General features: G+C 40.9%; 1 protein-coding gene across 9 annotated transcripts in view; it reads right to left on the bottom strand.

Moving 5' to 3' along the window:
* Positions 1–24,518, bottom strand: part of SLC17A3 (solute carrier family 17 member 3) — a 58,460-nt gene that overhangs the window by 6,556 nt on the left and 27,386 nt on the right. For 3 of the 9 annotated variants that reach the window (XR_008956579.1, XM_044388660.3, XM_057304790.1), the window contains exons 1-6: positions 19,311–20,606; positions 11,914–12,023; positions 6,408–6,619; positions 5,971–6,204; positions 5,798–5,885; positions 842–928 (exon numbers count right to left, since the gene is read on the bottom strand). Coding sequence is in view for 8 of the 9 variants with exons in the window: in XM_044388660.3 (XP_044244595.1) it covers positions 842–928; positions 5,798–5,885; positions 5,971–6,204; positions 6,408–6,619; positions 11,914–11,995 (703 nt within the window). In the remaining variant the exon portion in view is untranslated. Of the gene's footprint in view, positions 1–841; positions 929–5,797; positions 5,886–5,970; positions 6,205–6,407; positions 6,620–11,164; positions 11,320–11,913; positions 12,024–19,310; positions 20,607–24,518 lie in introns of those variants that run through there. The other 6 variants (XM_057304787.1, XM_057304789.1, XM_057304786.1 and 3 more) reach the window with 4 other exon arrangements.

The following is a 24,518-nucleotide window of genomic DNA, read 5'->3' as shown; positions in this document are numbered from 1 at the left end:
TATGATTGGAACCAGACCTTGTGAATTATACCTAGTTGGGTGCTGAATATTTTTGTCTTCCTATACATATTTTCGAGCTTTTGTCTGGTATATGGTTAAATGACACAGAAACAGTTTGATCTTTTAGGTCTTGTGTCATCATTTGTCAGAAGGACCCACCACAGTGTTTCCTCTGGAGCTAATTATTTCTCACTACCGAGGAAAGTCGATGGTGAGTATTCTGCCCAATGGCCTCTGAACTGTAAGTGTTTCCAGTCTGTCTTGTGGCGAGAGGCGCCATCTTTGATTCTCTGTAAGTACTGGATACTGTTCTTTAATCTTTCCCAGGGATTTTGTTTCCCTCTGGGCTCAGATGATGTCTTCACACCCGTGCCCTAATGAGTGCTCCACTTAGGATCAAGGTGGTGGTGGGGGGGCCTGCAGATAACTGGGTTTCCTGTTCCCTCTTTTCTGCCTCACACTCTCCGAGCTTTTAGCTTTGTCTCCTCGATTCTGTTTCTGTGGAGTTCCCTTTTCCTGTGCCCTGCCTCAGACCTCACCTCTCACAGGTCATTGTTACTCACTGTCTTCACCCTGTTGGTGTTCAGTGTTTACTCTGCTTAGGAAGCTTGCACCTAACCCGGGCCCCCACACGGATGCACTTAATCTGAGACACAACCCACAGCAGTGGCCGCATGTCTTTCTTTCCTCTCTCGTGAACCACTGTTCTGCAAGCCTGTCCCCTGCAGCCTGCAAGGGAAGAGCACGCCCAACCATGTCGTGCTAACGTGTTATGGCGGGTTAAGAGCATCACAGACCGATACTTGGAAGAAGCCCTGGGGATGGGGAGACAGTAGCTTACCCAAGATATAGAAGGCAAAAGGCCACCCTAGGGTTTGGCAGATGATGCCACCCAGGAGGATGATGGTGAAGATTCCCAGTATCATTCCTGCAAAGAGACAGAGAGTAAACTGCAGGGCTCTGGACCGCCATTGAAGAAACAGCGACAGAATGACAGATGTTAGCAACATCACCAACCATAATGAGACAGGCATATTGAAATACATTAACTCCAGATGTGTCACTCCACATGTTCTCCTGAGGACCCATTTTTCTGGCAGTTCTCCCAATAACATTGCAGATGACAGCTATGCTGCTTCCTTTCGAGCTATTTTAATTTTTAACTATACAAGTCATGTGACATATGCTTATTATAAGAGTAAATTACCACAAAGAACCAAAGTTCCCCTCATGTGCCCCCCAACCCATTCCCACTCTGGTCTCTAATGTTAACCAGTGCCCATTATGTGGTATGGAGTTGCATGCCTTTCCTCTCTGCAAACGTGTATAATATATATTGACACACACACTTAGCTCTTTGTAAAGGCATTTATGCACCATGTAGACAGAAAGCTAGATTTGTCTGTGAAGGTGCCAATAACACTGTGTTAATTTCCCTGGCCTCACAGAGTATTCTCATACACAGTAGGGCACACTTCCTTTTTACAACTTTTTCAAAACTAGGCTATTATTTCTGAACGTAGATTGAATCATCATTTCTGAACATAAGCATATATTTTTTTTGGTACAATAGAATAACATCAATGGACTTGCTCAAACACTTTGTGCATTTTTCATTTTGATAGACACTGTTAAAGTATCTTACAAAAAGCCTGTACGAAACTAAATAGTCAAAAATACTGGTTTTTTCCCTCATCTCCTTGAGAACATTGGACATCTCCAAGTTTCCAAAAAGTCTTCCAAATATGAATGAAAACAGTATCTCATTATTTCCTATTTTGGGTAAAGTTGAGTATCTTTTCCTCTGTTTATAATTGTTATTTCTTCTGTGGACAGGGAAAGGCAGCATTTGAAAGGAGGCTGCCTGTCTTCAGGGCACAATAGATGAAGATAGAAATCAGTACCTTCTCCACCACAAAGTCCACCAAATCCTCACGTTCCCCTTGAACGCTCTGCCTTCATGCCAGTTACAGTAGGGGACAAGTTTCTGATCCATCCAAGACCAGATCCCTCTAGTCCCCTGGACCACGTCTCCTCCAGTCTAGCCCAGGCCCAGGCCACTGCGAGGATACACCCTCGCGTGTGTACCCTCACTTAATTCCTCGGCTCTCAGTTCTCACCCATCCACATACACACACTTATCTTCCTTCATACAGCCTGGGCTCCAAACCAAACCAAACTTTCCACCTCTTCAGAATGCCCTCCATGTACTTTGACAGTTTTCTGCTTCTTTTCAGGGCAAAACTTCTCCAAATGTTGTGCTTCCTCCCTCCGCTCCCTGCCCTTCCACCCTTGTCAAAGCCTTTAAAGACCTCAGGCTCACCAAATCCACAATCATTCTCTCCAGGCCAGCATTAGGTGGCTCCATTGACCCGTCACCTCGGACTGAATGCTGTCTAAGGGCCCCTGGGAGGCTCCCCAGTCCCCTCTCCTTCTCCTCTGTCTGAAGCCCAGATCTTAGAGGGTCATGGGGGCTATTTCGTTGGGTTTCTTCTCTGGGTGATCACATTCAACCGAGGACTTCGAATACCATCTGTATCCCGAGAAATTTTGGTATGTCTTGTTATCTGTCATATTTCTGCTGAATTCCAGACTATAATTTGATCTCCATTCATAGTTCATAGCCAACCCTTGATTTACATATATTGTAGATTAATGCTCAAATCTATCACCTGTCTATGCAATTTGTTCCACGTATGCATGTGTATGTGTACCTTAAGTATATGCTTTCCTTTTCTGACCTTTATGAAAGTGATATCATCCTGGCTGTTCTCTTTAGGACACTGCAATGTGTACCTTAAATGTGTTAATTTACCCCATTTGCATCTTACATCTCACTCTATGTTTTAGAGTAGCTCGACTGGACAAGTATAGCACCTCATTTGGCCTGTGAACCCATCTGTACTATGACCGCTGGGATAGCTTGCCAGGTAGTGTACTTGGGACCAACATTGCGTCAAGGTGATTTTCCACCATGATAGCCATGCTTTGTTCATTCAACATTTGTGTTTCTAACACTTAGCTGTGTTGCTTTATGCAACTGCAGGGTGTGTTTGTTGTTGTTGTTGTTTCACTTTCACGTCTGTATAATGCTGCATCGTCTTCAGACTATTTGTGTGTGCGTGTTCCTATCACCTCAAATATGAGCTGCCAGTTCTGTTTTATCTGTTTAGTCTTCTTCCCTTAAGTGGCTACAAAGTTTCCTGCGTATAAATGTGTCTTTGTGGTTCCCTGGAGAGGAAGATAGAGTATGTTTTATCCCAGAGGCTGACAGTACCTGGGCCCTTCCATTGTTGGGTGTCTTTCTGGGAAGTCTTCCTTCAGCCTCACGGGCTGGGTCATCTTATTCACCAGTACAGGCTGCTGAGAATCCCCAGAATGACCAGAAATGGCCATTTCTGTAAGAACTAGTGAGGCAGGTGGGTAGGCTTAGCCCACTTCACCTGCAGACGGGTTCCTCCAATGGCTTCCTGTGGGCGCCTCAGACAGCCATTGGCTTTGTGTTTTCTGAACCAGAAAAGGTTTCTAGAGGCCAGTAAAGACTACCTGTTTGGGGACACTAAGATATTCCCCTAACGCCAAAAACAAGGAAGTCTCTGGCACTTGCAGACTTGTGGATTCTTAAGACTCTCCTAGACAGTCAGTTGACCTATTCCAGTAACTCCACGCCTATATAACTGAAAATGAGAGAGAAGGGAGCTGCCACTTTTAAAAGATCACTGTCTTCCTTCCAAGATTTAAAACTTTTCCTCCATGCTTTCCATCTCCTGATTCTTGTATTGTATTCTGGGATAATCTATCAACTTATTTGTCCAACTTGCTAATTTGATGGTCGTCTCCCTTCATTTAGGTACTCAGACCATTCATTGCAGTTAAAAATATTAGCAATTATATTATTTTATCAATAATTATTTTATAGCAATCTATTTTCTAAGTTATTTTTTCACATTTTTAATTGAAGTATAGTTGACATATGTTAGTTTCACTGTACAATATAGTGATTTGACAATGATACACATTGCAAAATACCACAGTAAGTGTAACCATCTATCACCATACAATAATATTATTGACTCTATTCCCTATACTGTACTTTTCATTCCCATGATTATTTATTTTATAACTGGAAGTTTGTATCTGTTAATCCCCTTCACCTATTTGACCGGCCCTCCCACCCCCACCTGCACCTCTGGCAACCACTAGTTTGTTCTCTATATTTATGTGCCTGTCTCTCTTTCCTGTTGTTATTGTTATTTGTTTGGTTGGTTGATTTTTTAGATTTCACATATAAGTGAAATAATATGGTAATTGTCTTTCTCTGTCTGACTTGCATCACTTAGCATAATAAAGCTCTAGGTCCATCCATGTTTCTGCAAATGGCAAGATTTCATTCTTTTTTATGACCAAATAATGTTCCCTGATGTCTATACCACATCTTCCTCAGCCACCCATCTATCAGTGGACACTTGGTTTGCTTCAAAATCTTTTGCTATTGTAAAGATTGCAGCAGCAAAGATATGAGTGTGCAAGTATCTTTTGTACGAATGTTTCCATTTTCCTCAGGTAAATACCTGAAGGGGAATGACTGGATTGTATGGGACTTTTATTTTTAGTTTTTTGAGGAATCTCCATACTGTTTTCCATGGTTGCTGCACCAATTTACATTCTCAGTAATAGGGCACAAGGATTCTCTTTTCTCCACATCCTCACCAGCACTTATTATTTCTTGCCTTGTTGATACTAGCCATTCTGACAAGTTTTTTCTTTTTAAATAAATGTTATTATACATATTTTCTGTGATCTCTCCCATGTTATTAATAATGTAAAATTTTCTTTTAATTTCTTTTTCATTGGGTTCATTCTTACAGTTTTTGAGTTTGTTCTCTCTCTTTTGCACTCTTGGTTTCTTCCAAATGTTCACGGATTTGGAGGTGGAGGGTCCAATCCTTATTTATACTTAGAAGCGCCATTAGTCAGCTTTGATAACTGATGTGAATTTCCTTCATCCGAATTGGTGAACTATTCCCCTATTAGTGAATACAAGCTCTGGTGAGAGAAAATAATCCTCCAGAGTTGTAAAGGGCTCAATGGGAGGTATGAGGTCAGTCAGGTTGTGTGTGTGTGTGCGTGTGCGGCCTGTTTTCTGGGCTGAAGAGTGCTCATAAGTATCTGTAAGTTAGCTGGAGAGTTACCCTTCTTTTCTTACCTAGCACCTACTTAATCAATTTCATGTTTGTTAGCCCTATTCTTTCCGTTTTTCATTCTTCTCTGATGTAATGTAGACTTCTTTCTTCAGAATATTCATTCCAGATACACTGTCTAAGCAAATCATGATGAGAAAGCAGTTCTCAGAACAACAAAGAGCAATTCCAAAGAAGATTAAGTTGGATGCATACCTTATACATAAAATACTAAAATAGACTCCGACAAATCAGAAATTTAACTATAAAAAATGAAATCATGCAAGTTCAAGAAAAAACACAAGTGGGTGCTTTTATAACATTTCCATCTATGATTCAAAATCTAGAAGCCATTGAAGAAAAGAATGATCAATTTAACTACACAAAAATATTTTTTTTTCAGAATAGGAAAAATCGTTATAAACAAAGTCATGTTACAAATGACAACTTGGGGAAAAACAACGAAAGTCATGTCACAGAGGATCCATCTCCTTAATTTATAAATACTTGGTCAACACTGAGGAGAAGACAAAGAAACATTCAATAGAAAAATTATCAAATAACCCAGTGTGAGAGTGTTGCATTGTAATGTACTCATTTCAGTTATGTGTTTTTACCTGATATGCCAATGGAGCAGAGTCGACTTCGTTCATGGGGAGGACCCCATTTCTCCCAAAGTGCAAACTGACCCCCAAATACTGATCCCTGAAATCAAAATAGTTAGAGATCTTGACGTGTGGTGCCATATAGAAGTTCCTATCCAGCTCATAGTTATAAAATATCTGGATACCTGGGCTAGGCTCTGGAGTGTTCGAGTTGCAATGAGGGGAACTAGTCCAAACTCAGCCGCCAGAGGGGTGAAGATATTGAGGATTGAGGATGCAAACAAAGAAACACCAACCACTCGCTTTGTTCCTACTCTTCCAGCCAGGTAGCCACTGAGAGTCAGTGTCAGCAACATGCCGTAGCTGGCAGAACCAAAGATGATGCCCTGAATTTGAGGGCTCCAGTTGTACACAGGGGCCTTATGGAAACAGAGAATGCTGGAGTGAGCCATTTGCAGGAAGGTGTTAACACAACAGAAAACACCTCTTTAGATCTTTCACTTGCTTTCAAATCACTATTTTCCCCAATGAAACTTTTTAACACAGAAGCTCTAAAAAAAAATAAACATACAAACAAACAACAGAAAAAACAAGAGCACAGCTTAAATCGTGCATTGCTTACCCCTGCAGGTAGACTGTCTGGGGTATCATTCAGGCCTCTAAATGAATCACCAGGCAGCCCCTCGGTGGAGCCATTGAACAGGAACCTATGGTCCGTGCTGTTGACCATGGCTACCATGGTGATGCTCATGACATTTTGCTGTGCTGTCGCTATGAAGTTGCAGATATGTATGATAAAGGCTACCCCATAGCGAGTGGAACATAAGTTCAGACCTGGAAATATTATACATGACATTAGTGCTTTCCTTATAAGCCATCATTTGTTTCTTGCAAGTTGTAATACCACAGGCCATCACCTGATGGTTTCAATGGCACTCTACTGGCTTTAGGAAAGGAGAATACAAAAGGAGGAAATCACTGAGTTGAACCAAAGGTGTTTAATTTATTTTTATTAAAAAATTTTTTTTTAATTTGAGAGAGAGAGAGAGAAAGAGCACGAGCCAGGCGAGGGACAGAGAAGCAGATTCCCTGCTGAGCAGGGAGACGGACGTGGGACTCAATCCTAGGACTCTGGGATGGTGACCTGAGCCGAAAGCAAACGCTTCACCAACTGAACGACCCAGGCGCCCCCAAAGGTGTTTTTGTACCACAGCTATAGAGACAGTGACTTGCTCTGAGGCATCTGTGTTTCCTATGATTCTGTCTCTCCCTGGGTTATTGTATTCTATAGTTGATGAAATTACTCAGAAGTAAGTACATATATAGTAAAATATACATTTTATATACATATAAATAAAATATGTATATGTACATATTTACATTTTGTAATTTAAATAAATTATATGCTATATATTATATGTACTATATAATAAATTGTGTATATAAAACATAATTTTTTTAACTCTGAAGGAGTTGTTCCTTGGTGTAGATGATTATTCTTCAGGCATTGAGGACAAGCTTTCATTTAAAGTTTAAAATTAAGAGGTGCCTGGGTGGCTCAGTTGGTTAAGTGCCCCACTCTTGATTTTGGCTCAGGTCATGATCTTGGAGTTGTGGGGTCAGGCTCCATGCTCAGTGGGAAGTCTGCTTGAGATTCTCTCTCTCTCCCTCTCCCTCTGTGCCTCCCATCCCCCTGTGTACACTCTCTCTCTTTCTCTCAAATAAATAAAAAGATCTTTAAAAAAAAGATTCTCTCTCTCCTCTGCCCCCCCACTCCTGTGCTCTCACTGTCTTTAAAAAAAAATGAAATAAAATAAAATAAAACAAATAAAGTTTGAAATTAAACCCCTAGAAATATTTTCTCAGGGAAATTGACAACCACAACTATGAAAAAATATAGCAAAAAAAAAAAAAAAAAAAGAAAGAGTGGAAAAAGAAATGAGCACAGCATTCAAATCTGTTTTTGTATTTCTAGGAAAGATGGCTATTGCTGGGAAGAAGCTATTGCAATAATGCAGAAGACAAGTGAAGAATGTTGGACAGGGGTGGTAGCAGTAGAAGAGCAAAAATGTAATCAGATCCCAGGTGAATCCCCGGGGGGAGTCACACTAAATCATGATTTCAGTTTACAAACCACTGAAGGAAGGACACTGGAGAGGTCCTTGTTCTAAGAACTAGAAGACTGGTTCACTGAGGAAAGGAGTTCTGTGGCAAGAGAAGGCTTGGGGGGAGTGGGAATGATCAAGAGCTTATTATTGGACTGACAGAGATCCCTTTTAGGCACCCAAGGGAAGGCGTTGAGAATGTTGTTGGATACACAGCTCTAGAGTTTAGAAGAGATATAGAGCGTTGAGGTCTACGACTGGGCATTAGTAACCTACACATGATACTTGAAGCCATGATGTTTGGGAAAAGAGAACACAGAGGGAAGAGAACCAATGACTGACTCTGGGGCTTTCTAATGTTTAGAGAGGCCAAATAAGTGGGTACAACCAGCAAAGGAAACTGAAAGGGAATGGTCAGTGGGTTTGGAAGAAAACCAGGAGGGTGTGGTGACCTGGAAGCCAAGGGGAAAAGGGCTGCAGGGAGGAGGGGATCAGCAGGTGGGTCAGATGATCCTGATAGCTCATGTAGCATAATGACTAAGGAATAATTCATTTAATCCTCACACCAATCTTTTGAGGAAGCTACTACTACTATCCCCATTTTATGGGATGTACCTATGCTTGACATAAGTACAGAGAGACCAGCTAGAAGTGTAGTTCAGGTGTCTATGCTCTTAACCATTGTACCGCAAGTATATGATGGCTTTTATTTTGTCCTAGATAACTCCATGAGAATAGCTTTGCTGTAAACCAAGTGCACCCATCTGTGGGGTTTATATGGTTATATGGTGTGGAAAAGGAGGTCAACACTCTGTGTCTTCAAGAAGTCCTCAAAACTTCAAGGAAGGAGGTGCCTTGAGATAACAAAAGAGCATTACTTGCAAAGCCATACTGTTTTCTCTTTAAGTGCAGCACAAGACTTTGTAGTGAATGGCAGGGGAGGGGGAGGCAGAATTTGGACGAGTGAGAAGCTCAAATATAATATTTTTATAAAGGTTTCCCTCCTGATTCAGGGACGAGTGGTGACTTCTATGTCAATCAAATCAACTAATAATTTACGAGTTCTTGTGGTCTCTGATTTCTCCAAGTTGCCTTGGGGTCCTAGAGACCAAAGGCTACCGTAAAGTAGTATCAGCAAACCACGAGGCTAATGGCTCACGAATGAGTGGGTTGAACATTTAACTTATTAAATTGCTGAAAGATTAACTAGAGGATATATTTAAAAGGCTTAGCCTGATGCTTGCTAGGTATTAAGTATTCCTTGCTACTCCATGTGTCCTTAAAGATTTCTGTCCTGTGTCCATTCTGAATGAATAGTTCCAGCCATGTCCACCTAATAGGTTGGTGCCAGTGTCATGCTGGCTATGAAATATTTTCAAGGATTACGCTTAGCTACATGAGAATGTATGAGTTTGTGTGTGTGTGTGACAGAGTGTGTGCAAATTAATAAATATCTTGGAGTTATCATATTTACCACTGGTAGAGAGCACTGATACCATGAAATCATGCACTTTTGAAACTGGAAGGTTATATCGAAGAACTCAATACTACTCTAATTGGAGTTGAGGAGACTTGTTTTTTAACTTGATATGACAAACAGATCCTAAGGTGACTCCAGTGGTGCTCACCTCGTGGTGTTCACAAATTTGTGTAATCCCCACCACTTGAATGAATTGCTTCCAGCCAGCACAAGTGGTGGGATACACTCTCATGATTACATTACATTATATAATACTCCATCTTAGCAAACTGAAGCTAGAGCCTTTTCTCATGGGCTTGATAAAGTAAGCAGAAATTTGGAGAAGCCCACATGGTAAGGAACTATGGGCCACCGCTAGGACAAGAGAGTGGCCTCTAGCCCAAATCCTGCCCAAACCAGGACCTTCAGCTGTATAGCTATAAGGAGATGAGTTCCCCTAACAACCTGAATGAGCTTGGAAGTCGGATCTTCCCCAGTCTAGTCACCAGTTGAGAATGCAACCTGGCCAACTGCTTGATTGCAGCCTTATGAGATGTGGAGAAGAACCGACTAAACCAAGGCATGTCTTAAACTCTGACCCACAGAATCTATAACATAATAAATATGCATCATTTTAGGCCATTAAGTTTATGGTAATATGTTTCAGGAATAGAAAAGGAATACGGCTGGCAAAAAATAATAAAGATGAGTTATATATATTAATAGACTACACGAGAGGTTTTTTTGGAAGGGAGGGCAAGCATTGAAAGATATTTGGATGATGCAGCAATGAAATTTGTCACAAGAGTAAAATAAGCCATCAAAAAGCAGAAAAATCTAAGGAACAATAAAAAAACATGCAAAGAAATCATACAGTGAGTAAAGGACATTGTGGCAATTGATGGAGGAAAGCTAAATTCTATAATTCTGAGATAACTGGTTAAATATGTGGAAAAATAGAGTTGGAACAATATCTCTTAAATCCAAATAAAGTCTAGATATAATACAGTAGCAGTGCATTTTGTCAAATTAAAGATGCCATTAATTTTAAGATTTGTCATTTTTTGTTCTACTAAAACTCAATTGATCAACAAATCAAAAAAATCAAACTTAACAGATTCAAAACTGAATGCCTGAGCTCCCCTCCCCAGCTTGTTCCACCCAGATTGCTTCTCAACAATGGAAATTGTTGGATGGAAATTCCAACCTTCCAGATACTTTGCGATTATCCTTGATTTCTTTGTTTCACACCGCAGATCCAATCTTTACACTGAAAATGTGTATAGTATCAAATCCCTTCTCACCAGAGCCATTGTTATCTTTTGGTTTAAAGCTGTTTCCAGGAGGTTCTAGCTACCAAATCCTTGCTTGGATTTTTGCAATAGCCTTTAACTTGACTTCCTGCTTCCAGTCTATCTTCAATACAGCAATTGGAGTGTTCTAGTCATACCATAAATTAGATCGCCCCCTCTTCCACTCAAAATCTTCTATGTGGCTTCACTTTTATTCAGATGAAAAACTAAGGTCTCTGTAGTGACCACTGGAAATGAAATACTTATGCCCTTTGCATCAAAATTTTAATTTCTTATGAATAAACATTGAAGAAATAATAATTCTAACTGTAGACAAGCGTTATGTTAAAGGATGTTTATATATAATACATATATGTTATATATGTATAAAACATATATGTAAAATAGCTAAGTAGCAAAACAAACTCTATAACTTAAATATTCAACCACAAGAAGATTTTTCAGGTAAATAATGCTTTACCTATTGGACATATTGGAATAATAATATGTTTCCTTGGGATACCTGGGTGGCTCAGTGGGTTAAGCACCTGCCTTCGGCTCAGGTCATGATCCCGGGGTCCTGGGATCAAGTCCCACACTGGGCTCCTTGCTCACGGGGGAGGCTGCTTCTCCTTCCGCCTGCCTCTCCCCTTACTTATGCGCATGCTCTCTCTCCCTCTGACAAATAAATAAAATCTTTAAAAAAAATAAATAATTTGCATCCTTTAAGAAGAATGATTATTATAAAGCAATATGGAAAAGTATGTGTGGTCAAATTAAAATCGTCTTACTTTACCTAATTAAACAATACGGTTATATTTACAATATTACATGCAATGACAAGCAGAATATACAATACTAGTTGTATACAAATTTGGTAGCAATTATCAAAAACATGTAATTGCATATGGATCAAGATTAGAAGATAATCATCAAACATAAAAGACTTGTTTTTTATTTATCTATTTTATTTTATTTTACTTTTTCTTTAATTTGGTGGGCAGCAAAGCAAGGTATATTGCGCGATAGCAGAGTGATAGTACAAAGGTCCTGAGGAGGGTGGGACCCGAGAGGGTTGCCCAAAAGACTTGTTTTTTTAGTACAGTGGTATTTATTTCCTTCATATATTTGAAAAATGCCCACTAATATTAACTGATTTTAAAAAAGAATCAAACAACTTACAAGGTATAAATTCATTTCTTTGTATTATGACACTGTACATAAAGAATCCACCATAAAATCCTAAAACGAAGTAGTCGTGGTTGAGTTTACCTTTCTTGGGAACGAGCTTCTCATCCACTTGCATGTCTTGGGAGCATTTCCTCTTCCCAGCTGTGGCACTCAACTCTGCCATCGTGTTCTTTCCGCCTGTGGTTTTTCACCTATCAGGACAATATGCAACCCACAGGTGTCAGCCAAGAGAAAGAGACTCCATTGAAACATGTAAATGGTGGGGAACAAGCAAACCAAAGCCAGGCCATTCCATCTGGGTTGGGTATAGGAAGGGTCATTATTCCCTCTTGGCTTACGACAACAGGTGCACCACCCTTCAGGTGCGGAACTGTCTAGTACTAGGATCTAGAGTGTTCATTGTGTGCCAGTTTAAGGGTACTGGCTTTGGAGCTAGGCATTGCCAAGTTCAAATCCAAGCCCATGATTTACCTGATGTGCCAAATGCCACCAGAAGCAAATGTGTATGTTTCAGTTTCTTATCTGTTATTAATAATAATCAGCAGCACAATCGCAGCAGCACCTTCATCAAGGATGACAAGGGTTCAGTAGACTGTGCATGACTGGCACTCAACAAGTGGTTTTTGCGTGGTTTATTGTCATCCTTGTTGGGGCCACCACACATGTGGGTCACCCCAGAGCTGTGCTCTTCTGGAATCCTCTACCGTACCCGAGAACCTGGCTTCTAGTGCCCCTGATGATTCCCATATGGCTTCCCCATTTGACCCACTGAGAGTGTGGCTGTACGTATGCCACTAATACTTGGGGACCATATTTGCATGATGTGATGATACCATTTTAATCCCATATTATTTCTGGCCACAGATGTTGAAGTGTCTACAAAGTTCTGGAAATAACTAACATGGAGATCTTGATACTAGTAGTTGTTTGGGGTCCCTACAATTTGGACCCATGACTGCCTGAAATGAACAATGTTTCTGTCATAAACAAGATCTATTTGGTTTAAAGTTATAAATATCCGCTTGTTTAATTAATAGGTAGTTGGGATTGTGAAGTTGGTTTTAACTGACCCATAGCATGAAAAAGTGAAACCATGTATATAATCCAGCAGGGAAGAATGGACATAAAACTGGATGATCAAAATGTCATTCCTTAGCAATTGGGTCTGAGATCAAAAATAACTCCCACATGTTTGAATACACCCCATTTTAGCCGCCACGAATGGAGGCTTAAGACTCTGAGTCCTCTCAGCTTTTAACGTTCGATCCTGTTCTTAGTTTTCCCTTCCTTAGACTCTTTGATGAGGGCTACATGACATCTGACCATTGTCTCACCAAGAAGTTCAATAATTTCTGGATGGGGGGGCGGTCATTTTTTTGTAGATGCACCTTACACGGAGGTCCTAAAAAGAAAAATAAGACAACCAAAGAGGCATCCTCAGGAATGTTAATTTATATAGGGAAAAAATATATAAATAGACAAAGGCATGGCAGAACCTGAATTAAGATAGGAAAATAAGAGAACCCAAGAGGCAAGTACAGTGGAAGGCAGTGGGTACTAGAGTCAGCTCACGTGGGCCCACAAAAGCAGACTGTTACAGTTTTAGGAATTTTGCAAGCTGGTTGTTGAAAACAGCAATTACTGGCAATTAAATTATATAAATTCAGAATTAAATAAATTATACTCTTAAAAGGTAAGAAATGTTTACAGCTCATGACTTTGTAATTATTTCACTGCATTTTACTCTCAGGTACACTCTTGGGATCATTCCCATCTCCTGCACCTATATGGTGGGAATATGATATAAAGGCATGCTGCTGCGTATTTCTTCCTGACGCTGAATTTGGTGATGTCATGTTAGTAGCTTGATATTGGCCACAATTGAAGATTCACACACACACACACACACACACACACACAAAGGCAAATGCTACAGATTTGGGCTTGATTTGTTGATTTCCTGGACTTAAGAAATTTATTAAATAATATTATGTTAGAGCTAGACTCATTATTGATGAAGTGAGTGATGTTTTTGCTTAATTAATTATTAATCAAAAATTTACTTGTAGTCTAATTTTGTGGCACTATGGTTGATGAAAATTCAGAGTGAATTCTGCAAGAAATAGAAAATCACACTGAAGTTATAGATGGAACTGGAGAACAGGTAAGCATTTTAACTTGAAACATGTTATTTTTAAAATGATATAAAGATATTAGTGTTATAAATTTTATGTTAACCCTCAAGTGGTATTATGAATTTTATTAACATGAAGTTAAATTGGACAATTTATGCATTTTGTGGATAGTAACATAGAATCAATCCCTGTAACTATATAAAAAGCTAAACAATGGAAAAGGGGAACCCTCTTACACTGTTGGTGGGAATGCAAGCTGGTGCAGCCACTCTGGAAAACAGTGTGGAGTTTCCTCAAGACATTAAAAATAGAGCTACCCTATGGCCCAGCAATTGCACTACTAGGTATTTGCCCCAAAGATACAAATGAAATGATCCAAAGGGGCACCTGCATCCCAGTGTTCATAGCAGCAGTGTCCACAACAGCCAAACTGTGGAAGGAGCCAGGATATCCTTTGACAGATGAATGGGTAAAGAAGATGTGGTACAGGGGCGCCTGGGTGGCTTAGTCATTAAGCGTCTGCCTTTGGCTCAGGGCGTGATCCCAGAGTCCTGGGATCGAGCCCCACATCAGGCTCCTGTGCTGGGAGCCTGCTTCTTCCTCTCCCACTCCCCCTGCTTGTGTTCCCTCTCTCGCTGGCTTTCTCTCTCTCTGTCAAATAAATAAATAAATAAATAAATAAATAAAATCTTTAATAAAAAAAAAAAAAGAAGAAGATGTGGTACATATATAGAATGGAATATTACTCAGCCATCAGAAAGGATGAAATCTTACCATTTACATCGACATGGATGAAACTGGAGGGGGTTATGCTAAGTGAAATAGGTCAATCGGAGAAAGACAATTATCATACGGTTTCACTCATATGTGGACTATAAGAAACAGGGCAGAGGATCACAGGGGAAGAGAGGGGAAAACTGAATGGGAAGTCATCAGAGAGGGAGAAAAACCATGAGAGACTTTTAACTCTAGGAAACAAACTGAGGGTTGCTGGAGGGGAGGTGGGTAGGGGGATGGAGTAACTGGGTGATGGGCATTAAGGAGGCATGTGCTGTGATGAGTACTGGGTGTTTTATGTGACTGATGCATCACTGAACACTACATCTGAAACTAACAATGTACTATATGTTTGCTAACTGAATTTATATTTTAAAAAAGCTAAACAACAATAAAAAAATTTGGACTACTGTAATTCAGAGTGCTGAAGCTGGGGATGATTCCAGTTTGATGCATATAATTTGTATGAGAGAGCAATAATTCAACAGTAGATCATCTATGATATTTAATGACAACAAATATATTGAGAAGAACCGGCAGATTGAGATTCAATTTCATTTGTCAAATTGTGCTTGAGTTTCAAGCATAGGTTGCCTACAGACACAGAGTTTAGCAACAGTACATGAAAGTTTTACACTTTAAAAATATAAAATGTCTGTTTGTTAATGATACCTCAATAAACCTGGGGAAAAAAAAGTATTCTATGGGAATCAATTGACTATATAGAACTTAAATTAACAGTATTGTGTATTTTATTATTATCCACAGACTGTGTGCCCCTGATTCTTTCTATCAGTAAGATTTATAATATACCCATCTGTGCTGGCACGTGCATTTCCCCCCCTGGAAAGTCAGTTGTGAAATATTCACCAGCATGCCACCAGGGTAAGGAAACCCACCACACATCTTCCCCTTGGGCCCCTGTACTTAGTGCAATAATTTATTGATGAACCTATGTTTTTGATTTGGCCACCAGCATTTAGACATTTTCCTAGAGTGCTTTCTATCACTTCACACTTCTCTTTCTGGAATTTATAGGGAAGCGTGTCCCCCCCCCCCCCCCCGGAAGCCAAGGGCCAGTTTCCCTGTGGAAGGAACAGATATGAAATCTGGTGCCTGGGATGCATGTTCATTCCTATTTTTCGTTCTAGCATAAGATACTTGGGCCAAACTCCTCTACAAAAATGAGTATAAAAGGAGATTCATCAGGCCCTCCAACTTCCCACAGAGGTGATGGTTCTCACTGGAAAGAACAATAAGGTGGGTTCCATCCTACACAAGCACTGTAATTAAATTCCAAGTGTTATTCAATTCCACTGACCCATGGCTCCTGGACCAATTCTGGGAAATAAGGATCCTTACGTGCACCTGGAGCTTGTTGGCGTCTCCAGGGCTGATGCGATCTGATCTGTGTAATATGCTGCCCATTCTGTGGTTTATGAGCAAACAGGTCATTGCCTGCCTGGACAGCATGCTTCACACTACCTGGATTCCATGTCCTGCAATCTCCTTTCCACTGTGCTCTGCACCATTTTCTGGGACCCCGTGAGAATTGGAGGCTTGAGTCTCATGAACTGAGGTCTGTCAGTGACATCCTATCCGGCCAAACTTTGAACATGATGCCGTCATTATTTCACGGACAAGCAAAAACACAGAGCAGTTCCAGAGTGATCTAGAGATTGAGGTTATTTGATTCTCTGCTTTCATGCCTGGACCACTTAGCAGCTGGCCTCTTAAGGTGGAGAGCGATTTCCCATCAGCTGGGTTTGATGCTAAATTCCACTGTATGAAAATATTATGGGATGTCATATTCCTGGTTTACCACAACTTTGCCTATTCTCGAAGGTGCGCCTCTTGGGCCTGTCTATCACGACAGGACTGAGTTCTCGAGCTCTCCAGCTCTGAGTCTGTTCATGCAGGATGGCAGCCCTGGTGAACCCTCTCTATTTTGTGGACAATATTGGTCCATTTTCAAGTTACTTTCAAGACTTACACACATGAAATAGAATCTCAGTATTTATTAACAGTGTGCTCAAAAGATCTGCTTTCACACTACTGGGTATTTACCCCAATGATACAGACGTAGTGAAGAGAAGGGCCATATGCACCCCAATGTTCATAGCAGCACTGTCCACAATAGCTAAATTGGGGAAGGAGCCGAGATGCCCTTCAACAGATGACTGGATTAAGAAGATGTGGTCCATAAATATAATGGAATTGTGACTGGATTAAGAAGATGTGGTCCATAAATACAATGGAATATTACTCAGCCATCAGAAAGAACGAGTTCTCAACATTTGCTGCAACATGGACGGCACTGGAGGAGATAATGCTAAGTGAAATAACTCAAGCAGAGAAAGACAATTATCATATGGTTTCACTCATTTATGGAACATAAGAAGTAGGAAGATCAGTAGGAGAAGAAAGGGATAAAGAAAGGGGGGTTAAACAGAAGGGGGAGTGAACCATGAGAGACTATGGACTCTGGGAAACAAACTGAGGGCTTCAGAGGTGAGGGGGGTGGGGGAATGGGATAGGCTGGTGATGGGTATTAAGGAGGGCACGTATTGCATGGTGCACTGGGTGTTATATGCAAGTAATGAATCATGGAACTTTACATCAGAAACCAGGGATGTACTGTATGGTGACTAACATAATAAAAAAATATTATTAAAAAAAAAGAAGATCAGCTTTCACAGAAGCAGAAACTTAAATAATAACTCAGGTAAAGTAATCTCAAGTACACGTAGCCTTCTACTATCTCTATTCTAGACCTCCGGGACATGCCTTGTCTGGGAAACCTGAATGCCCAATCCTAGCCAATGTGACCATATCTATGATCATCCTCCCTGGAGACTTTATAAGCATTTACTCACACAGCTAAGCAGGTGGTTGGGCACAGGCAGTGAATAGGAGTCCATATAAGGGAAAGTTCTGAGAGCACTTGGCTGCCAAGAAAGCATGTAAACAAGCATCACTCCAGTAAAGCTTGGTGACCTCAAAAAGGTTTTGTGGCAGGATGCCCCATTAGTGGGGTTGCAATGGTAGCAAGTCGCACCCTGGCTAGCCTTCAAGGCCTAGGACTGTGCAAAAGAAACAACTTACACGTGACACACACATATTATATATCAGTGTGTCATATATGTGTTTTGTATGTTGTATATGTTTTGTGTGTGTACATATGTACGTGTATATATACACATATATGCGTATATTAGAAAAATTTTTAAAGATTTTATTTATCTTGAGAGAGAGAGAACTTGTGCACACAAGGGGGGTGAGGGGCAGAAGGAGAGGGAGAAGCAGTCTCTCCTCTGAGCAGGGAGCCCGATGCAAGATTTGATCCCAGGACCCTGGGATCATGACTTGAGCCAAAGGCAGACGCTTCACCGACTGAGCCATCCAGGCAACGCATATGCGATTTTTTTTTTTTAAACAGCAAACTTGATTTTCCACTACTGCCCAGAAAATTGCTGGTTCCCTGGGTCAGAGACTATATATGGCACCCTGAGAAGTTTCTGCTTTGAAGAATGTTCATAGGGAATCACACTGATGGTCAGCTTCCTGCAGACCATTCGGTTTGAAGGCTGTGGGTGTCCTGCTAACAGCATCCTACTTACACATCTGTGAAGTCTCGAGTACCAGCAAGAAGCTGCAGCTCCTACATTGCTGCCTTGCGGACTCTCCCTGACTAACTCCTCTCAACTGCCCTCAGCCCACCCTCCATCTTTCGCTGACCTCAGTGACCCTCATTGTCCCATCTCTACATTTTTCCCCTTCCAGCCCCCGCCATCTTGGTTTGGTTAGCTTTCCCTCATCTCCTGCTTCATGACTCAGTGTTCCTCTAGATGCCGTCTTGGACCAGAGTCACCTCAGTCCTGTCCCTGTCAAAGTCCTGGATCCTAGTTCACGTGGGAGGGAAATCAAGGGGGCAAACTTGATTCCAAAAGGCTGGAGTCCTTCAGGACCCCAGGAATTGCCTGTTGCCGCCATGAGCCTGTCCGGGAGAAAAGCCCAGTACAGACTTCTTGGTGGCAGCGAATCTTCATGTAGGGGATGGAGATGTGGTTGCCCATTTTTTCTTCTCTGAAATATTTCTTTGCAACCACCCTGCAGCTCTTCCTGTGTGTCCCACCCGCTGTGGGTGTAACGAGTTATTCTAGCTGCTGTTGCGAACCACTGTACATCAACCCTAGATGGAGATGTTGACCCTCTTTGTCCAGATCAGACAGTTGGTAAATAAAAGAGCTGATACTTATTGACGAGCCCCTGAATTTAATCCCCTAAATTCAGCTTTTAATCACTGCACGAGAGTGCCTGTTCCTTGGAAATGTCTTGCACAGCTGACATTTTACGCATGTTTACGGATGGTGAGACACAAAGCTTCGGCTCCCTGCTTACACCTCTCTTCCCCCTGCCTGGTGAAGAAAATAGGAGTTTTCACTCACCTTTTTAAAAATCAGTATGAGAAAAACTAGGACTCGGGGAGTACATAAAAATTGTCAGTTGTTACACAGAAGGGACCCTTGGAGGGTTTTCGTTTCAACACCGGGGTGAGCGACTTACCGACTTCGTGTCTGAGGGAGGACGTCAACTGAGGACCTGCTCTTCCTTCAGGCTCGGCCCTTTGCCTGCAGGCAGAGTGAGGAGGATTCTTCGCTACCCTGGGGCTGGAGCTGCTAATCATTAACGAGATTCATCAAACTAGAGATGGAAGGGAAAGCACTTCTTGTCCTGCAGCCTCCAAGGAAGTTTCCAGAAATGTGTGCCTTGAGAACCTGGAATCCAAGCCTCTCCTCAGCTCCACCTCCTTCTCTGCTGATGTGAGCGGCTCGAGTCTGCTCAAAACCTGAGGTGTGTCCTCTAGTTGTGGTCTCTTTAATGACTTCAGTTCTGTCCTGAAAAGGTTAAAGAAAAAAGAGATTATAATTAAATACAGAAGTTGGATACGTTTTTCTTCTTTGGGCTTTTTTCCCTTTGAAATTTTGTTAATCTTTCTCTTTGAAACACATGAGATATAATATTACAGATTAACTTGGACTTGACTCTTGCTTTCCCTGGTCGTCTCCGATTTGTGCGCACACACACACACCCCCAACAACGAAAACATTTCACAAAAATTAGTGAGGTTTCTCCATATTCTTTGATTTTTACTATCAATAGGTGTGTTCCTAAACTATATAAAATAATGCTTTCTCTTATTTCTAAATTTGTATACTTGCTGTCATGCAGTATGGACTTTTCTGTAACTCACTTTGGACGATAAACAGCATGAATTGGGAACACTCACATGGGCACAGTGGAGGCCAACCCCTTTCAATTTCTTTTGCTTGACGTGTTTTCATCTGTACCCCATGAGGTTGAAAACATCCTCGCTGCTCTCCAAGGTTGTTCGGAGCTCTGCTTACCCTCATCTCAGAGAGGAGGCAACTCTTTCAGATTCCCAGCTTTCCGTAGATAGTTCCGTTCCAGCTCCCTGCACGCTCAGAGCCTGCACACCTTCTCTGTGAGAACATTCGAGTCAATCTCCAGCCATGGGAAATTAAACCTGGCTCTGCGCTCCTGGGGACCCTCCTTGCTTCAAGTCCTGCTCATCACCTTGACTTTAAGTTCCTTTTTAGTTTATGGCCCCAGAGGAGCTCTCCTTGTGATTTTGAGTTTGACTCTTTATACCTATTTGAACTGTATTGTGGGGGAGTAAACCACCTCCCAGCACCCTGGTGGGGGAGTGGGAGCCTGGCAGAGCCCACCACTGAGCTCAAGAATTCAGAAGGAGGAGCCTTGGTCTTAGAATTCAGAGCTACTGTTTTCCAAGCAGTCATTATATGTCATTCTCACACTTTTTTTCAGGTAAGTTTTTTTTTTTTTTAACTTCTTTTTTTTAAAGATTTTATTTATTTACTTGTAAAAGAGAGACAGAGATAGGGAGAGAGAGCGCAAGCTGGGAGGAGAGGGAGAAGCAGGCTCCCTGCTGAGCGGGGAGCCTGGATCCCAGGACTCTGGGATAATGACCTGAGCCAAAGGTGGACACGTAACTGACGGAGCCACCCAGTTGCCCATATCCACCAGGGAAGTTTTACTATAGTCTTGAAAGGAAAGGAAAGGAGAGGAGAGGAGAGGAGAGGAGAGGAGAGGAGAGGAGAGGAGAGGAGAGGAGAGGAAAGAAAAAAGAAAAGAAAGAAAAGAGAAGAAAAAAACAGATTTGTCTATTTGCACTTTGGGAATGTAAGCACCGACAATCTCAGTTCACTATGCAGGGGGAAGGGATGTTAATTCACCTTCCTGTGTAAAATTTTTTTCCCTGAGTCATGTTTGAGGGACTCTGGACCTTGAGATAAATGAGTAATAACTTCCAAATTCAAGTATCATGTGAAATACGGCTAACTCCGAATCGGTACCCAAGTCAGAAAATGTGGCTTTGGTTTTGTGCTTTAATTTTTAACTTCATTTTAAAATGCCCCCTGGCTTGTTTATTCTTCCATTCTATGAATTGGACTCGGTAGAAATAGATTCATGTTGGCATTGTGTGGGAAAAATCCAACTTTGCTAACGTCTATAATTCATTTTTTAAAACCTGAATATAGGTTGAAATATTTCCTTGACTTAGATTGTAATATCCACCTTTTTAAAATTTATGCTTTCCTTTTGAAAAATGTTGGTTTTTAAATTACTTGGTTTTCGTCACATGAATTATTGGAGAAGATAAAGGGCACATGTCTCCTTTGATCGGGTTCAAATAATCCTCAGAGCTGTTTTCATAAGATGATTAACAACTGTCATTAATAATTAGCCGCATGACAATGCATCGTGATGTGGGCTCCGATCCTGAGTAACATTTCAGAGGACTCCGGGGCACCAGCCTGCCATGAGCATAGAAAGCCCCTTGTTCTGGTCTAGGAGTCCGGGAGGGGCCTCAGCAGAGGAAATACCCTCTCGTGCACCCTCTGCCCCAAGCCTCACAAGGTCAGCAGCGACTCAGGTGATGGCCGAGTGGCTCTCAAGCCAACACATCTGATGAGTTTAAATCCTGAAACAGAAGACTTTACCAAATAGTAACGGTTATTCTCTGGAGCCTGGCTGCTTTTTCAAGCATACTTTTTTTTTTAAGGTTTTATTTAGTTATTTGAGAGAGAGAGAGAGAGAGAGAGAGAGAGCCACACGAGCAAGGGGGGAGGGGCAGAAGGAGAGAAAGAAGCAGACTCCCTGCTGAGCAGGGATCCTGACATGGGACTCGATCCCAGGACCCTTAGATCATGACCTGAACCAAAGGCAGACACTTAACTAGCTGAGCCACCCAGGCGCCCCTCAAGCATACTTTAAACCATGAACCCACATGCTGTACTGTTATGTCCGCTTAGAACCTTTCATCTTTGTCATGGTTCCGGCAAATCCTTTTGTCTCCAAGTCAAATTCCTGTTTTGCCTCACTGTGCCTATGGTAAATGGGGTCATCAAGCTCACAGCGGGACCTCATCTCTATGAGTTCGTCTTCTATCAGCCGAGCAGCATGGTGGGTCTCTGTCAGCTCTACAAAGCGTTCAGTTATGTGCGGGGATTGCTGCACGGCAAACACTCGGCGCCTTTTCCTTAGACATGGCTTTCTTCCTGTCTGCTTTCCAGCTTCAGTGGCTCCTATTCTAGCAACCCCAGTACCAGGAGCACTGGGCTAAAAGTGCAAAATCATATCCTATCAAGGATAGCATCCATAGGAAAAAAGTACAATTGTGACAAATGTAATTTTCAGGAGAAGATATGGAAGAAAACTAGGAATGCTAATGTGATAACGTGTTATGTGCTTCCAGATAGGACAGTAAACAAAAGAAAGTGGCTATTTGTATTGTACCCTAACTATCAAGTAAGTAAGACAGTGTCACATTTTCTGACCAGCATGGGTTATAAAAATACAACACACTGAGTTTTTATCCAGGCACCTTTACTTATTGCCTGGTACTTGGAACAAACGTATTTTACCTGTTGATGCTCACTTATTTGGAAATCATTGAAAGAAACAGGAATAAATCATACTACTAAACAAAACCACACAGCACACTTTGCATGTAATAGAACACCAATAAAGGAAAGTCAATGGCCATCATCGTTATTATTATTATTAACACCTCTGAACTGTCATACAATGATATTCATAACCAAAAGCTATTGAAAATCTAACTTATCCAAAAGAATCAAATATAATTAAAGCAAAAAGTTAGAGGTAGTAATCTTTGTCAAGGAAATAGCTGGGCAAGATTACTATGTGCCATTCAACAAAACGAAAAGGAAAGCATTCCTGGGAAACTGAGAATAAAACTAAATTCGAATTAAATTGAAATTAAAGAGTATCTATAAAACCTAGAACAAACATTCCACTCAAAAGTGAACCCCCTGTTAAAATTCGGTACATAAAAGAGGTGCTGGTTTCTACAGCTATTCCCCACTGTGTTGGAAGGTGCAACCAACACAGTAACACGAGAAAGAAATGTGAAATGATTGGAAAAGAAGTAAAACTATAATTGTTGATAGATGATATGATTGTCTACATGGGAAAACTAAAATTCTATTCATAAATTATTGTAATTCATAAGCGCTCAGCAAGTTTGACTGATATAAAAGTGACATTTAAAGTTAGATTGCAATTTTAGTTACCAGCCCGAAACAAAAAATGATCTTATAAAAAGAGCTATAATTCATAACAACAATAAAGTACATAGTAGCAACAAAAGGAAATAAGACCTAGGAATAAATCTAGCAAAAATATGGCACATCTTTATGTAGAAAATTGCGAAACTTTATTGCGAGGTATTAAACTAGAACTAAATACTAAATATAGAGACATAACATTTTCATGGGCAGTAACATTCAGAATTGTAAAACTCTCAGATCTACCCAGATAACCCATAGGTTTAACGCAATGCCAATCACTATTCAAACATGATTCTCCGTAGAACTTGCTAGCTGAATGTATTTTCAAATAAAGATAATGGTTCTCTCTTCCTTTCCAACTCTTATTCTTCTCCACTCCTAACCCCTTTTTCAGTGACTCCTTTGGATGGGGTCACTTACTTAACACTAAACATGTACTGGGCGCTGTTCTGAACACTTTACATATCAACAGCATCTTTACTGCTCACTCACAGCAAACCACTATGGAAGGTTACTGTTACCATGCCCATTTTACAGAGAGGTTAAGTAACTTGCTGGTAAGATATCAAATTGGGAATCCACATACCTGGGATGCAAGCATGGTTCAACACTCGCAAATAGATCAGCATGATACATCATATCAACAAGAAAAGACTCAGGAACCATATGATCCTCTCAATTGATGCAGAAAAAGCATTTGACAAAATACAGCATCCTTTCCTGATTAAAACCCTTCAGAGTATAGGAATAGAGGGTACATTTCTCAATCTCATAAAAGCCATCTATGAAAAGCCTACAGCAAATATTATTCTCAGTGGGGAAAAGCTGGAAGCCTTTCCCTTAAGATGAGGAACACGACAAGGATGCCCACTCTCGCCACTATTATTCAACATAGTACTAGAAGTCCTTGCAACAGCAATCAGACAACAAAGAGGGATTAAAGGTATCCAAATCGGCAGAGAAGAAGTCAAAATGTCTCTCTTCGCAGATGACATGATACTCTATATGGAAAACCCAAAAGAATCCACTCCCAAACTATTAGAAGTTATAGAGCAATTCAGTAATGTGGCGGGATACAAAATCAAAACTCAGAAATCAGTTGCATTTCTATACACAAATAACGAGACTGAAGAAA

Source organism: Ursus arctos, unplaced genomic scaffold (genome assembly GCF_023065955.2).
Source record: "Ursus arctos isolate Adak ecotype North America unplaced genomic scaffold, UrsArc2.0 scaffold_31, whole genome shotgun sequence".
In the NCBI taxonomy this organism is placed as follows: domain Eukaryota; kingdom Metazoa; phylum Chordata; class Mammalia; order Carnivora; family Ursidae; genus Ursus; species Ursus arctos.
This window is presented reverse-complemented; position numbering and strand designations above follow the sequence as displayed.